General features: G+C 56.5%; 1 protein-coding gene across 2 annotated transcripts in view; it reads right to left on the reverse strand.

Moving 5' to 3' along the window:
• The window catches only part of LOC113218352 (neural cell adhesion molecule 1-like), a 220,512-nt gene that overhangs the window by 132,160 nt on the left and 74,795 nt on the right, over positions 1 to 13,557 (reverse strand). For both annotated transcript variants that reach the window (XM_052267787.1, XM_052267790.1), the window contains one exon: positions 12,167 to 12,375. In XM_052267787.1, coding sequence (XP_052123747.1) covers positions 12,167 to 12,293 — 127 coding nt within the window. In that variant the 5' untranslated portion in view covers positions 12,294 to 12,375. The remainder of the gene's footprint in view (positions 1 to 12,166; positions 12,376 to 13,557) is intronic.

A 13,557-nucleotide genomic window follows, 5' to 3' on the forward strand; every position in this document is an offset into this window, starting at 1 on the left:
GGCAACAAGAGTATTTTGTGCCCTTCTTGGAAGACAAGCGGGACACCAGATGCGATGCGAAACCCTTTTGCGAAATGTGCACGCGACGCTGCCTGCGCCCAGCCGGGGCCCATAGGCACTCGCCCTGCGGCACCACCCCCGAAGCGCCCGAGGGTTGCAATACGGCACCCGAGGTGCCCGCTCGAGCTCTGCGGCCCCCTGAGCCTCCGAGGGTGGGTAACAACAGTATCGCAACAGCCAGTCACGGCGCCGCCGTCCCCCCCGGCCCCTGCGCTGCGCTGCTGCCACCGCGCGATTGCTGGCGCGCTTGGATATTAAATTCTTGGCGAATAGTTCGTTACGCGGAGAGGCTGCTGCCGCGCTGCGCTTTGCGAGTCGAACCGGCCGGAGGGGGCCGTCGTCGCCGTGCGGGCGGCGCGGGAGGTGCGAGACAATATTTCACCGTCCGCATGATCGTCCCGCCCCAGCAAGCAGCCCGCCCGAGGCCATCGCCCTCGCCCCGCCGATCGCCTGTCACGTGATTTGCATTGCGGACCCGGGCGAGCAGAGCAGCACCCCGCGCGGCCGCCTAGCCCAGGGCTCCGGGGCCGTGTCATGATGAACGGCCGCTCCTCAAACAAACGGCCAGCTTTTAATAAATTCGATTATTACATTTTAAACGGGAACGAGCGGACAAGGACGAACCCCGCGCGAGTTATTAATTAGGAAAGGGAGAGAGAAAGGGAGAGAGAGGTAAGGGGAAGAGAGAGGGGAGAGAGGCAGAGAGAAGGCCCCGGATGGTGTTGGGTCCGTGATTAACTGGGTGTGAGTGTGTGCGCGCGCGCGAGCTGGCCTGCACCACTATAACCCCTACTGCGCGAGCAGAGAAGCGCGGGTACGAGAGCCACCGCCCCACCGCCAGTCGGAAATGAGGTCATCAGAGTACCTGCATCGCAACGCCGCGCCCGCGAGCCGCCGCGCGCTGGCGCCACGCCACTTCATCGAGGAAGAGAGCAGGACAGATGAAAATGTCACACACCGACGGCGGACGGACACGCTGCTGCTGCCCACTCCCGCGCTTCCAGGAGAGAAGAAATCTCGGCTAGTGGCGCACATTTTGCCCCGTACCCCCCTCTCTCTCCTCGCACGGGCTGCTCCGGCCTCAAGAAAAGAAGAACTAATGCCGGCAGGCCCGGCAGCGACAGTTGTACTGATGGTTATGTCCCCCCATTCGTTCTCGGAAGTTTGAGTTGGCAGCGATGTGTAATTGGTGCGGTGACGTGGAGTCCTGCTTCAGCCCCCGCCACCCACACACACAAACACACAAACACATATCTACAAGGAAGACACTTATGACGTGTCACGGACCTGGACTAATACCTCTCGTTTCATTTTCCTAAGTGAAGCCGGTGGGCTCCCCCCTTCCTTCTCCCCACACAAAGCACACACAGACGCAAGTTCACACAAACACACACACAAACGTACACACACAGCAGCACACCGACCACTCATTCCGCAGACTTCGACCAGTTCCACAAGCGCTGACCCGCAACGTGCCTCCCCCCCCCCCTTTTCCCTCCTTCATTACGATGATAATCCAAACAAAATGCGCCCGTGTCCCTCACCTACCCACAGGCCATATGTGAGCTTGTAAGTACGCCTCTAGTGAGTGCGTCTGCTCGTGCGCGCGTTGGAGCGAGAGAGACAGCAGAGCAGAGTGCATTCATTAGAGAGGGAGGGAGGGAGGGATTGGAAGACGAATGGGCGAAGCGCCACGCCACGCCTCGCGCACCAAACGGAACCAAAACTAATGGCAGCTTTCCATGAATGGTAATAGCGCGGTGTCACGCGTGTCGTCCTGGTGGTGGGTGATGTCCCCCCTGTCTTCTAGAGACGATGTCCTTCCCTGCGGCCGTCGCGCCGTCCAGCGGTTGCGAAAAGAGGTCGGTCGGACGACACAGAAGTGTTTAGGATGTGCCAATACCTGTGATCAATATCCTCGTAGCCATCGACGATGGCCCGGAAGTTTAAGGTACATCTGCTTCAAAGAGGCAAGGCAATGATGGAGGACCAAGGTGCTTGCTCGGGGGGTGGGCGACGCGGTCGTGCGAGGCGTTCCGGGGAAAGGTAATCCACGAAAGCGAATTGCGCGTCTCCGGCGACACGCGAAACCATACTACTGCGTCGCTACCGTATGTGTCGTTATCGTTTTGCTAGGTTCTCTCTCTCTCTTTCTCGTGGGCGAGCGCGCGAGCACACACACCCACACACACACACACACGTGGGAATCTGGCTTCACTTTTCACGCGTCGACGTCATCGAAAGGCGAGAAGCGGCGTGGTGCCCAATTCCTATTTCATGCGACATCGTCAGACGCGTTCCGGACGGCAATTTCTTTTTCCCTCCCTCCCCCACCTCTCCCTCACCCGCGGGCACAAAGGCGCGAGAACAAACTCTCGCGCAGGGGCGCGCGGCGTGGTGGAGGGAAGTCATGAAAGGGAAGCGAGTTTTATACTCATTTGGGGCTTTATGAAAACATCCTCTGGCGCGCACGCCCGCACGCACAGGCGCGCGTGCGCACGCTCACACCGACACGCGCACACGCTCGCTGCTGACCCGGCGGGAAGCCCGGCCGGAGCCCCCGCACACATCGCGTAAAACTCATTTCCGAGCAAGTTATCGCGCGCCGTATCACGTCAATTCAAAGGTGAGATTCCCGCGCGCGCCTGCGCGCCACCCTCTCTCTCTCTCGCCCCCTCTCCTCTCCTTCGCCAACTTTTTCTTTCAAACTGCGTGTGTGTGTGTGTGTGTGTGCGTGCGAAAGAGAAAGAGAGTTGCGCGCTCCTGGATAGCAGCCGCCCGCCTCTCGCGCCCCACTCGCGCCCTTATTCACTGAAAAACACCATAAATCAATAATAGCTTGGTGGCGGGATGAAGAGAGTAGCCGCGGGTGCGAGCGAGAAGGAGCAGGCGAGGGGCGGAAAGGGTAAGAGAAAGACACAACCAGCCAGCCAGCCCGCCCCGGAGGGAGGAAAGCGAGGTGAGCCGGAGCGTGAAAGGGAGCGAGAGAGACGGGCTGTGTGCGGCGCTGTGGCATCCCCGGGTCCTGATTGCAACAATTCGACACTTACGACCCTTTTCAGAGCCCGCCCTATTCTCCCGTCGTGACGCGCCTTGCTCCCCCCGCGCGCGCACACTCGGTCTCTTGTGCGCCACCCCACGGACACACACACACACACACGCACAGAAAGAGAACCATAAAGAGTGAGGATTCTCGAGAATTCCGACTGTTTCTGAGAAAATTGTGTACTATCCTATGAATAATGTTTTCCTTGCTTTCGTCTTGCTCAATTTCGAAATCCTGCTCAATACGGCGAGGGCAAAGAACACCCCTTGACGATGTTAAAGGCGACATGAATCATTGATCAAATTAAGTTGTGAGCGAGAGGACGACTCGAATACGGCGGCGAGGTCAAGGACCAAAAAATCGGGCGCGGGGACAATTTTCGCACTTATCACACATCACAGCCGCCATCCCAGATAGGTTTCGGATGTCGCCCTGTTTACTCGCCTCTCCACGTCAGGCCAAGCGGTGGAGGGGGTTGGGGGAGGTTGGGGTGGAGAAGAGGCGGTACCTTGACCCACGGCCCCTTTGTTCTCTCCCGAGAAAAATAATAACACATCTTTACTCAGCCGGTAGCGCGCTGTGTTCATTGAACAAAGACGCAGTATAACAGTCAGTGAATTAGTTAAAGAATAGGGAATTACTTCGAATGCTGGTATGCGAAAAATTTTTATTTTTAACCTTTGTCAGAACACTTTGATGAGGTGTTTGAAATCTATTTGTCAAACATAAGAAATTATAGCAATTGATATATGCAAAGATAGTTTGATAGGCACATCGAATGTGTTTTTCTGTGTGCCTCAGGCAGCCTTGTGCTGTATTCCAGGAGCACTTTATCCTCCCCTCCGCCGCCACTCCTCACGCGCGATGGACTTCTTGATACAATGATGATTCAAGGGGCAACTTTTTTTAAAAAGGCGACTTAGGCCAGGCGGCGGCGGCGGAGGAGAACTTGGCCAGATACATCACTCGTATCCCATAAATAACGGCAAAGATCCGCAACACGCAAGTTACATGGGGCGCGCGGGCGGCGGCGCGCGGGCGTCCAACCCCCTCCTGCCCCCTCCTCCCCCGGGGCCGTGCTCCGGGGCGCCCCGCCAGCCGGCCGCGTCCGGGGTGCACACGCCGGCCCTGCCCGCAGCAGCAGCACCATCCCGGACGCGGCCACTCCGTGGGCTCCATGGGGCGGACACGGACTCCACGTCATAATTCATGATCCATCACGTTACGTTCGTGTTAGCGCCACGAGCGGTGGAGGGGCGCGGCGCGGCGGTCGCGTCGGGCTGCGTGAGCCTGGCGGAGCCAGCAGCGCTGCGGCGCTCGGCCTCGCGCCAAGGGCGCGGTATAAAAACAAAATGCTGAGGGGGGCGGGGGGGTCTTCTCCAGCAGCACGCCGGAGAACAAACAACACCCAAAAGTCTCCCAGAGTCCTCCTCCAGCTCGCTCCGCCTCTACTCGGCACACCTTTCAGGGGACACCTTTCCTTCGCCATTCACACACACATACACACACAACGGAGTTGTTGGCAATTGCAATCGCCATCTTCTCTTGTTTTTCGCCCCGCACAGTGACGGATAGCTTCCCCCCTTGTCGGGACAACGCTAGCGCTATACAACAGCAGCAGCACCAGGGCAGGAACGCCATAGCGTGGCGACGGACGTGGTCGGCAGGGGAGCGTCGCGACACCGCCAACGTCGCCGATGTCAACCCCGACACCCCCTTAGCAGCCCCGCCGATACTGACAGGAGTGACAGGCTCCTGCCACCTGCGCAGGACGCGGCACCACGACGGCAGCCTGAAAATTTCACGCCGATGTATACGGCAACGGCTTTGACGGGGCGTGTCAGGGCACCATTAGCCCCACGTCCGACCGCAGCTGCCGCAGCGCGGTGACGCCGCTGACCACCTCCAGCGAGATGCTGATGGTGTTCGCCACTCGGGCTGTCAGCGCAGGGATGAAGGGTAGGGGGGAGGGGACACGCCGGCAAATAGGTACGCCAGCAGGCAGCCAGGCCGGAGAACATCATTGATTAAATCCTCATCTAGGAGCCAGCCCACACGGAAGCACGAGCAGGCAGATATACCGCGACACTTGTGTTCGAAACTGCCAAAAGATAGGATTTAAAGCAATAACTTTAGCTCGCCCAGCTAATTGAAACTGCATCTGGCCGATAAACGAACGATGAAAAACCTGCGGAAGTTGTCCTTTTTTCACACACTGCGTTCTAAGATTTGGCTGTCTCGTCGGACCGCACCGCACCGCGGCCGCCACCACCATGTTCCGCACCAGCGACCACTTTATCGCAGATTGGGTGCCGCGCCGGGGCGGGCGGGGAGAGGGTGCGGGCCAGAGAGGCAGGGGCCGAGTTTGTGTGGGGCTGGTCTGCGGTGGCAAAGAGAAACCTCGCGGAAGGAACTCGAGTGCATCAGCTTCAGCTCCGCAGGTTGGGCAAAGCTTTCATGAGATTAGAAATCGGCGTGACGTTCTGCCGCCAGCACTTTTTCCAACTCGCCGGGGCCCTTCTCTCCTCACCCCACTACTGCTGCTTTCGGGTGGTGGTGACCGACCGCGCGTCTCACCCAAGGCTCCACCAACGTCCCAGTCAACCCCACCCCCGCCCGCCCACCGACCCCTTGCGACAACGGTCCACTTACTGTCCACATGGCAAATCAGAACTCAAAGGAGCCCGCCGCATGCCGCCGCCCAGGGCCGCGTCCAAACAGGCCGGCGGGTGCGTTCGCACGCCTCCCCGATAAAGCGACGCTCGGCCCTCTCGCCCAGCCTGCGGTATTATTATTATTGTAGGGCGTACTGGACCGAAGCCCCCCACCACGGCCCCGCTCAAAGCTCGCAACTGAAATATATGGCGGGGGTGACTACCCCATAGCGGGGTAAGACACTTTCAACGGCAAAAAAGGGAACTTTTAAAAACAAGCTTAACAAAAGTTTGCGCATGACTCTTTATTGTGACCCTTCCTAGCTGCCTTTTTTCTCCCGACTTTCCAGGTTTTACAGATACTATTGTGACTTGTGGAAAAGCCACTCAACTGATGCGAGTTCCTTATGAAGAGCAGTCTTTAGATTATAAAGACTTGGGTTTATTGTAACGTACGAAGGATCTGGAACCGCAATATTACGAACGGATGTTCGTACACAGGTACCACGTACAAAGGTGCCACTTCGATCACAGATACATGCTCTTCGTATACGAGGCCGAACCTTTCGTAAAACAAATGATTTGATTGTGTTACGAAGGTGCCAAATCCTATGCACGTTATTTCGAAGAGCAGCTCTTCGTAAGAAACTTACAGTGTTTAGCCGGGCTGATACAAAGCCAGCCCGGGCAGACGCACAATGTCTCCTACGCCGCTGACACTGGGGTGGCGGGGGTGACCAGACTACCCCACTGGGGGGCGGCGGCGCTCGGCCTGACCACCGCCCGCGCCGCCCCCAAGGGAGGCGGCCCGGGGCCCCACACCAGCGGAAGGGCACAGACCTCAGCACAGCGTGCCGCCAGAACAGCTGTAAATGTAGAATTATCCGGACGATAAAAGTGCAAATAAGAGTGAGGGGCGCAACGCGCCCGCCGTCGCCAAAATAAGATGAAAAGCGTTTCTTCCAGATGGCGGGCAATTTTACTTTCAGAAATGTCTGCTCCGCGCGACTAAAGCGCGACGAGAGACGATTTGTTTTGTTCGGCACACGGCGTCACTTTGGTTGAATTTTTTTTTAGCACTCTTTTTATTTCTCCTCTCACTTTTTCTCTCATTCGCAAAGCTGCAATTTTCAGAACGTCAGTGGAAGATAGATCTTCTCCGGGATAATGACAAAGGTTTCAGCGTTGACGACTGTCCAAGCCTCGAGTCCAATATGCGAATGAACGGGGTGGGAGTGGGGAGGGGGGCGAGAGTGATGGCTTCGACCGCCAGCGGCTTGGCATGTGTGAATTGACGGGTACGCACACGCATGCAAGCGCGTCCTGTGTGCGAGAGAGCGCAGCCATTGGGGAGAAAGGGAGGAGGGGGTTGACAGAGAGGCGGGGGCGAGGGGGTGGTGACACAGGAAGAGGCAGAGGGCAAGTAGAGAGAGACAAATAGGCAGGCCGGGTGCGAGAGGGACAGCAGTGCATGGGAGGGGCTCGTGGAGACAAGGGGGGCCTGCCCGGCCTGCCCAGCCAGGGCGCAAAGTGTTTACGTATGGATATAAATCACCCATCACTATGGCCGGAGGGAAGGCCCGGCCAGCACGCGTGGTCAGCCAGGGCGTGGCGGGGCGCGGCGGTGGGGTGGCCCTGCGACATGGGGTGCAGCCGTCAGGCCCCCACCACCGCCACCACCCCGCCCCGCGCGCCCCGCTGGGTCCAGACAAAATGCTTCTCTAGTATTATGGCTGGGCCCGTCGACTCTGCCGCTGGAATAATATCAACTCGACCGGAACTTGAACACCCCAACCCCCTCCCCATACTTTCCCCCCCGGATACGACCGACCCTCGCGACTCATGTGAGAGAGGAGACGAGGGGCTTCGCGAGCTGCTCTGCCATTCCAGAGGCAGGCTCGCGCGACGAGCATCTGCGACAAGTGCCAGCCCTCCCCTCCGGTTCCCCACAGCCAAGCCGCGTCTGCTCGGTGCGACGGGCATTAAAAAAACATTCCCAGTCTATTAGTCATCATCACCTGCGGCCGCGCCGGCCCGCGCTGCGCGGTGCGGGGGAGCAGCCCTCCAATCAGGAATGCAGCCTCCACGCCGCGATATATTTTAACGTTATATTGTATGACAGCGATTTGTTTGTGGGCTGCGTGTGTTTCACTCTTATTCTTCCCCACCCTTTTCGTGTTAAAAGGCTCGCGGCGGGGGTGGAGCGAGAGGCGGAGGGCAGTCCCCCCGGCCGGCTATTCATCAAACCTTTCCCCCGCAGAGAAGAATAGGACATACACACACACGTTATATTAAAATTGAAAGGCTGTGATGATTGTTAATAAAAATTAAACACGGCGTGGCTCTTGCTTCAACCGTCGGCGCGCCGCGTGGTCGGCAATCAAGAGAAATCCCGACGAATTCGGATTGAAAATCTTATAAACATGAGAAAAACCAGGGCATTCCAGATGTTCCACGTTTTCCAGACTTGTGAGAACCAGGACTGCGTACCGACGCCGAATAACTTGGCACCATATACTCGTTTCCCATCGGTTACCCTTTTTAACGACTTTGCTGAGCTACCTCCTGACCACGCACGGGCCTCTGGTACAAGTACAACGCGTCGCTTACACACAGCATGTAAAGGGGCGACATGAACGCGGAAGGGAGAGTAAGTTTTGATTTGCGTCGTGTAAACTCCGCCAACGGCCCCCGCTCTCACTGTACTCCCCGAGGCAGTAGAGCGGCTCTCTAGAGCGTCTGTAGGACTTGCAGTGTTGACCCGCTTAACTGACTCCTGGCCCCGGCCAGGCATGGGCCTCGGGGCCTACGGCTGAGGGAGACCGAACGGGGCGAGGGGGGAAGGGGATAGGAGGTAGAGAGAGATAGATAGGAGGGCCGCCCTCAAGTTTGCGCCCAGGGTCACGGCCCCATCCCCCGGCGGAGGGGGGCTTTCCTGGCGGGGGATAAATCCTGGAGCCCCCCACGCGATATAGGCTTGCGGTGTGCTCGCCCGATGAAGGGGTGGGGGCGGGGGACGGGGTCCATGCATGACCACGCCCGCCGTCCAGCATCAAGCCCCGTCCTCTGCCTGCCCTATCTGCCGGCCGCTCTAACCCCCTCCGCTGTAACGCCACCACTCTCATATTTTCACCCAGCTGCCGCCGTTGTGGCCAGCAGCAGCAGCGGCAGCAGCGGCAGTCGGGGCATGCAGGCCGGAGGTGCGAAGCGACCGCCGCCGTCATCACGTGCAGGGGCGTAACGAGCAAAGGGGGGAGGGGGGGAGAAGAGGAAATCCCCCCGCGCATCACGTGAGCGCGGCGATGAGGCCTAAAGAGGCGCCCGTCGTCATCACGGCCCGGTTGACACGTTGACATTCATGGCCAGTAAAACGCTGCCAAGTCCCCCCCGTGCCGCCCTGCGCGCGCCCGTCAGACGCAGACCGCGCGTCGCATCGCTCTGTCCCTCTTTTCCTCTCCTTCCCTCCTTTTGATCAACGTTTGCTCATTATGTCATAAGCGTGGACCCGGCTCGTGGCATGAGCGTGGTGCTCACGTAAAGATAAGGTGAGCGATACGACACCTACGAACAATTTCTCGCTTCGCGGAGCAATAACGAAGGCGCGACATAGGCTTCCAAAGAAACGACGGAAAAAATGGAGGCGAGAAACTGCTTTTTGTTGCGTCAACTAACGGGCCCATATGTCTGCGCTAATAAAGAGGCGCCCTCGTTGGGGCGCATTTCTCATTTTTTTTCCTTCTATCCCTTCATACTTTTTCTTTGTCAATCACCGACACCTTTTTCTTCTTGGCGCTTCCCTTTTTTTTCCCCTGCCACTCACGTCCACTACGATGCGCCACACCACATCCCACTTCCTTCTCGGGACGCTTTTGGCCATTGGGCAGCCGGGCTCCGACCCATGTGTACACATCACTTGCACACACTTAGTACCTCCCCCGCCCCCTCTTTCCCTTCGCCTTTCCGTCTGCGCGACACACACACACACACACACACACACACACACACTGTGAGAGGGACAACAGCACGCACCGAGACCACAAATTAAAATAAAGAGAGAAATAGAATAACATCCTCATATAAAAGGCACTGCGAGAGCAAAGTACACATGGGCGGCGCGCCGGATGGGGAGGCGAGGGACGAAACTGGAGGACGGCGGAAGCACAATATGAAAAAAACTCAAGGCGACGTGGAGGAAGAGAGGGGAAGAGAAAAAGGCACGAGGGAGGAGATTGGGGGGAGGGGGAGGGGCGACAGAGAGGGAGATGGAAACGGAGGGAAAGGAAGGAGCGGGAAATTTGTCAGTTTAGAAACGGCCGAAAATGGGATGGGTATGGGTACATCGGTACATCGGTACAATACGAACCACTTCAAATGGCAAAAAAAAGTGACGATGGCAGACTTTCCAAAACGGTGCTGTTGCGACTAACGTATGTTTGTGTCGCAGTTGGAAGTTTAAGGCCTTTTAAATAACCAACTTAAAGTCGAAAAGTGTTCTGTCAATGCAAATGTGTACATAACAAGTATGCATTTACAAATGTATATTATATACCAGTGCACAGTGCACACATCCTGCGCAGGATGGCGCCATTAGTATAAATACCATGTATTTAGAGATTACCGCGAACACATTTTCAAATTCATGAATTGGCAGAGTGTGCTTTCCAGTGGCACACTTCAGATACAGTGACAGTGTTGGATCTTTTTCATTGCGTTCGGTTTCCGTCGCGCCTCAGTTTTCAGAGTAGGAAAACGCGAAGACACGCGATTTAAACGTGATTTATCGCAAACCCAGCGCTGCTCGCGGCTGCCTCTTGCCGCGCGCCATACGACATGAATGGCTGGCCCGTCCGCATGAAGCCATTTTGCTCACCTGACGGCCAATGGGGTTCCACCCACAGGGTCGCATAGGGTCCCATAGGGGCGCTCGGCGGGGGGCCGCGGCCGCCCGATTCAGCAGAGCCACGGGACGCGGCCCGGTTATGGCAGGGCACAGCTCATGGCGCTGCCTGCTCAACCTCAATCGCCCGGCGCGCCGGACGGACGGTTGGCACCCGTGACACTGACACCCATGGTCGCTGACGCGCCGCGTTCGCTCGGGGCACATTCAAATACAACCACCCTCTGCTGTGAGAGGAAACATCATCCATTGCGAAATATCTGCTGTGCTGCTGCCAGTTCTCCTCTTTACGAGATGAATATAACGTATCGATAGTTCCCTGGCAGAGGGATGAGGGATCCATGTTTTCTCCGTCATCAAATCAGTCCCGTTCGTCCCCCGTTGCGCCACCACTACACCGCCATCCTCTGCCACAGATCGAGCGATCGGAGCAGTAGAGTTCATGTGGCTCTTGAACCCCTCGCCAACGAAAAAAAAGGTCCATCACGCTCTAAATATGGCGACCACTCTGTCTTATTCGCGTCGTCCTTTGGCCGCACATTGCGATTGGCAACGGCCAAAGCACTGCGCCCCCGGGGCCAGCGCTAATGTGGAACAAAGTAATAACCGTAATGACATGAGAGGACCGGATTAGCTTCCACTCAGCAGATGTTTTAAGTAAATTTCCGTCGCCGCGCCGCACAACTTTCCTCCCGCGGACGGAAAAGTTGTCCCTCTCTCTGGAAATAAGACACCCACCGCAAGGCTCCTTCTGTCTGCCCGCCTGCGCCCCCTACCCCTCTTACATAATACAGCCAACTAAAACGGCAGACATAACCTCCAAGAGAAGAGCATTAGGAGGGCCCGTCCGTGTCGGGGAGAAAAAGCACTCCCGAGCGACGTCAAGCATTTGTAAAAACGAGCTCCTTTTCGAATACGACCTTGCCTTTGATGCAGTTTTACGCCGAGATAAAGTCGAGAAGAGGGGAGAATATACTCTACTCTGGACACGCGAAATACATAGGTTTCTGGAGAGTGGAGTGTCTGGAGCTTCCCATATCACCCCGTCAAGATAACAAAAGCAACGGGATGAAAATAAACTAACTTTGCATTTTCCTAAGCTACCAAACTTCCGGCCGCGAGAAAGAAAAAAAAATTCTAATTTAACCATAGTTTTCTCGACTAAATTATTAGTTGATTACCGGATAGCTAAGTGGTTTGACAATAGATACCAGTTAGTATTTGGTTGGCACAACCAACAGTAAGTCGAGGGAACGACGCCGTTGTTGGGAGCACAAGGCCGTGTTACGTTCTTCTGAGCAATGGCGTCATATCTTCGGTTAAATGTCGTTTGTAACAATCAAGTACTGATTTCCAGAGCTACAACCAGTCACAACCATAGATATTTTTTTCGGAAATAAACTATAACTTCAGTTGTGGGACCTAACTCTTTTTTCCGTGAAGAAACGACTCCTTTCACTCGCTCAGACGCACATGCACGCACACAACATCTCGATCGGCTCTACTTACGGTTTTTCTGGAAGTTGAGGGAATCGCCTAAGTTGGCGGGCGATGGCGGCGGCGGCGGCTCCGGCGGGACGGCGGTGCTGAGCCGCGTCGCCATGGCGACCAGCAGCATCACCGTGGCAGCCGCCATGTCGATCCGGGTGAGGCGATCAGCTCGGGCTCAGCTCCTCGCGGCCCCGCGGAGCCCGTTGGTACCGCCGCGGCATGGCGACCTGCAACAAGATACACAGAAGAGCGACAGTCAGTCGAGTGCGTCTGGACCAGATCCGGGCCAGATCCGGACCAACACAAACCACCAGCAAAATAGCAGGGACCGCAGAGCAGTCCGTCTGCCCCAGCAGGGGGCCAGGAGGGCAGGGACGGTATGTAGGGCAAGCCGGGACGAATAGGGTGGTGGTCGCAAGTCAGCAAGGATCAACTCGGCAGCCGTCACAGCATTTGCAAGACGCTGCGACTGCAGTGGGGATCCCGCCTGATTAAAAGAAAAGAAGACAGCCGAGAAAACAGCCACTCGGTTAATAGCTTGAACTGAACAACAGTGCCAGTGCGTAACCGCAAAAGTCATTTTGCCTTCACTCTGATTCGTTTTGAGATCCAAGAGCACACTGTAAAATGCTTGCAAACTATATTCTTTGCAACGTAGCAAAGAATTTACGAGCGTTGTATGCAAAGAATTAGTTCGTATTGCAAAGAAGTTCTTTGCAAGCTGTCAGAATCCTTGCAAACAATGTGTTTGTATTGCAAAGAAATAGTTTGCAAACTTGCGAATAACAAGTTCGTAATACAATGCTTGAAAATTCTTTGCAAGCTGGAAAGAAAATAGTTTGCAATACGAACCTATTCTTTGCAAGCATTTTGCAGTGCGGCATTCAGGTTCAGCAGCAGACAACAAAAACAAAACGAGCAAAACCTATCTAGGCAGAGCAGCGCGGCATCGATAACAAAACCACCGTGACGGCGCGACGGCGGCGCCCTCGGCGAGGACACCGACACCCTCCTCTCTGCGGCGCGCCGCGACCCTCGGCACGCCCCCAGTGCGCCCTCAGCCCGGCGCCAGCCCCCGCTAGGCCCCGGGGCGGTCACCTCTCACTCCTCCATTCCACCTCAGTACCGTCAATGGCGTTGCGCCCGCCTCGACTCTCGCGCACAGAGGAGAAGAGAGTGAGAAAGGGGATGAAGAGAGAGAGAGAGAGAGAGAGAAAGAGAGAGAGAGAGAGAGAGAGAGAGAGAGAGAGAGAGAGAAAGCCTCCCTCGTTTGGCGCTGCGCCGCTCGGCTTTAATTCGATTGCAGCTTAAGTGGCATGAAGCTGGCGTTTTCGTTCCTCGACACACAGAGGGAAGGAGAAAGGGGAGGAAGAGAGAGAGAGAGAGAGAGAGAGAGAGAGAGAGAGAGA

The sequence above is a fragment of the Frankliniella occidentalis genome, unplaced genomic scaffold, assembly GCF_000697945.3.
Source record: "Frankliniella occidentalis isolate FOCC.00 unplaced genomic scaffold, Focc_3.1 Scaffold4, whole genome shotgun sequence".
In the NCBI taxonomy this organism is placed as follows: domain Eukaryota; kingdom Metazoa; phylum Arthropoda; class Insecta; order Thysanoptera; family Thripidae; genus Frankliniella; species Frankliniella occidentalis.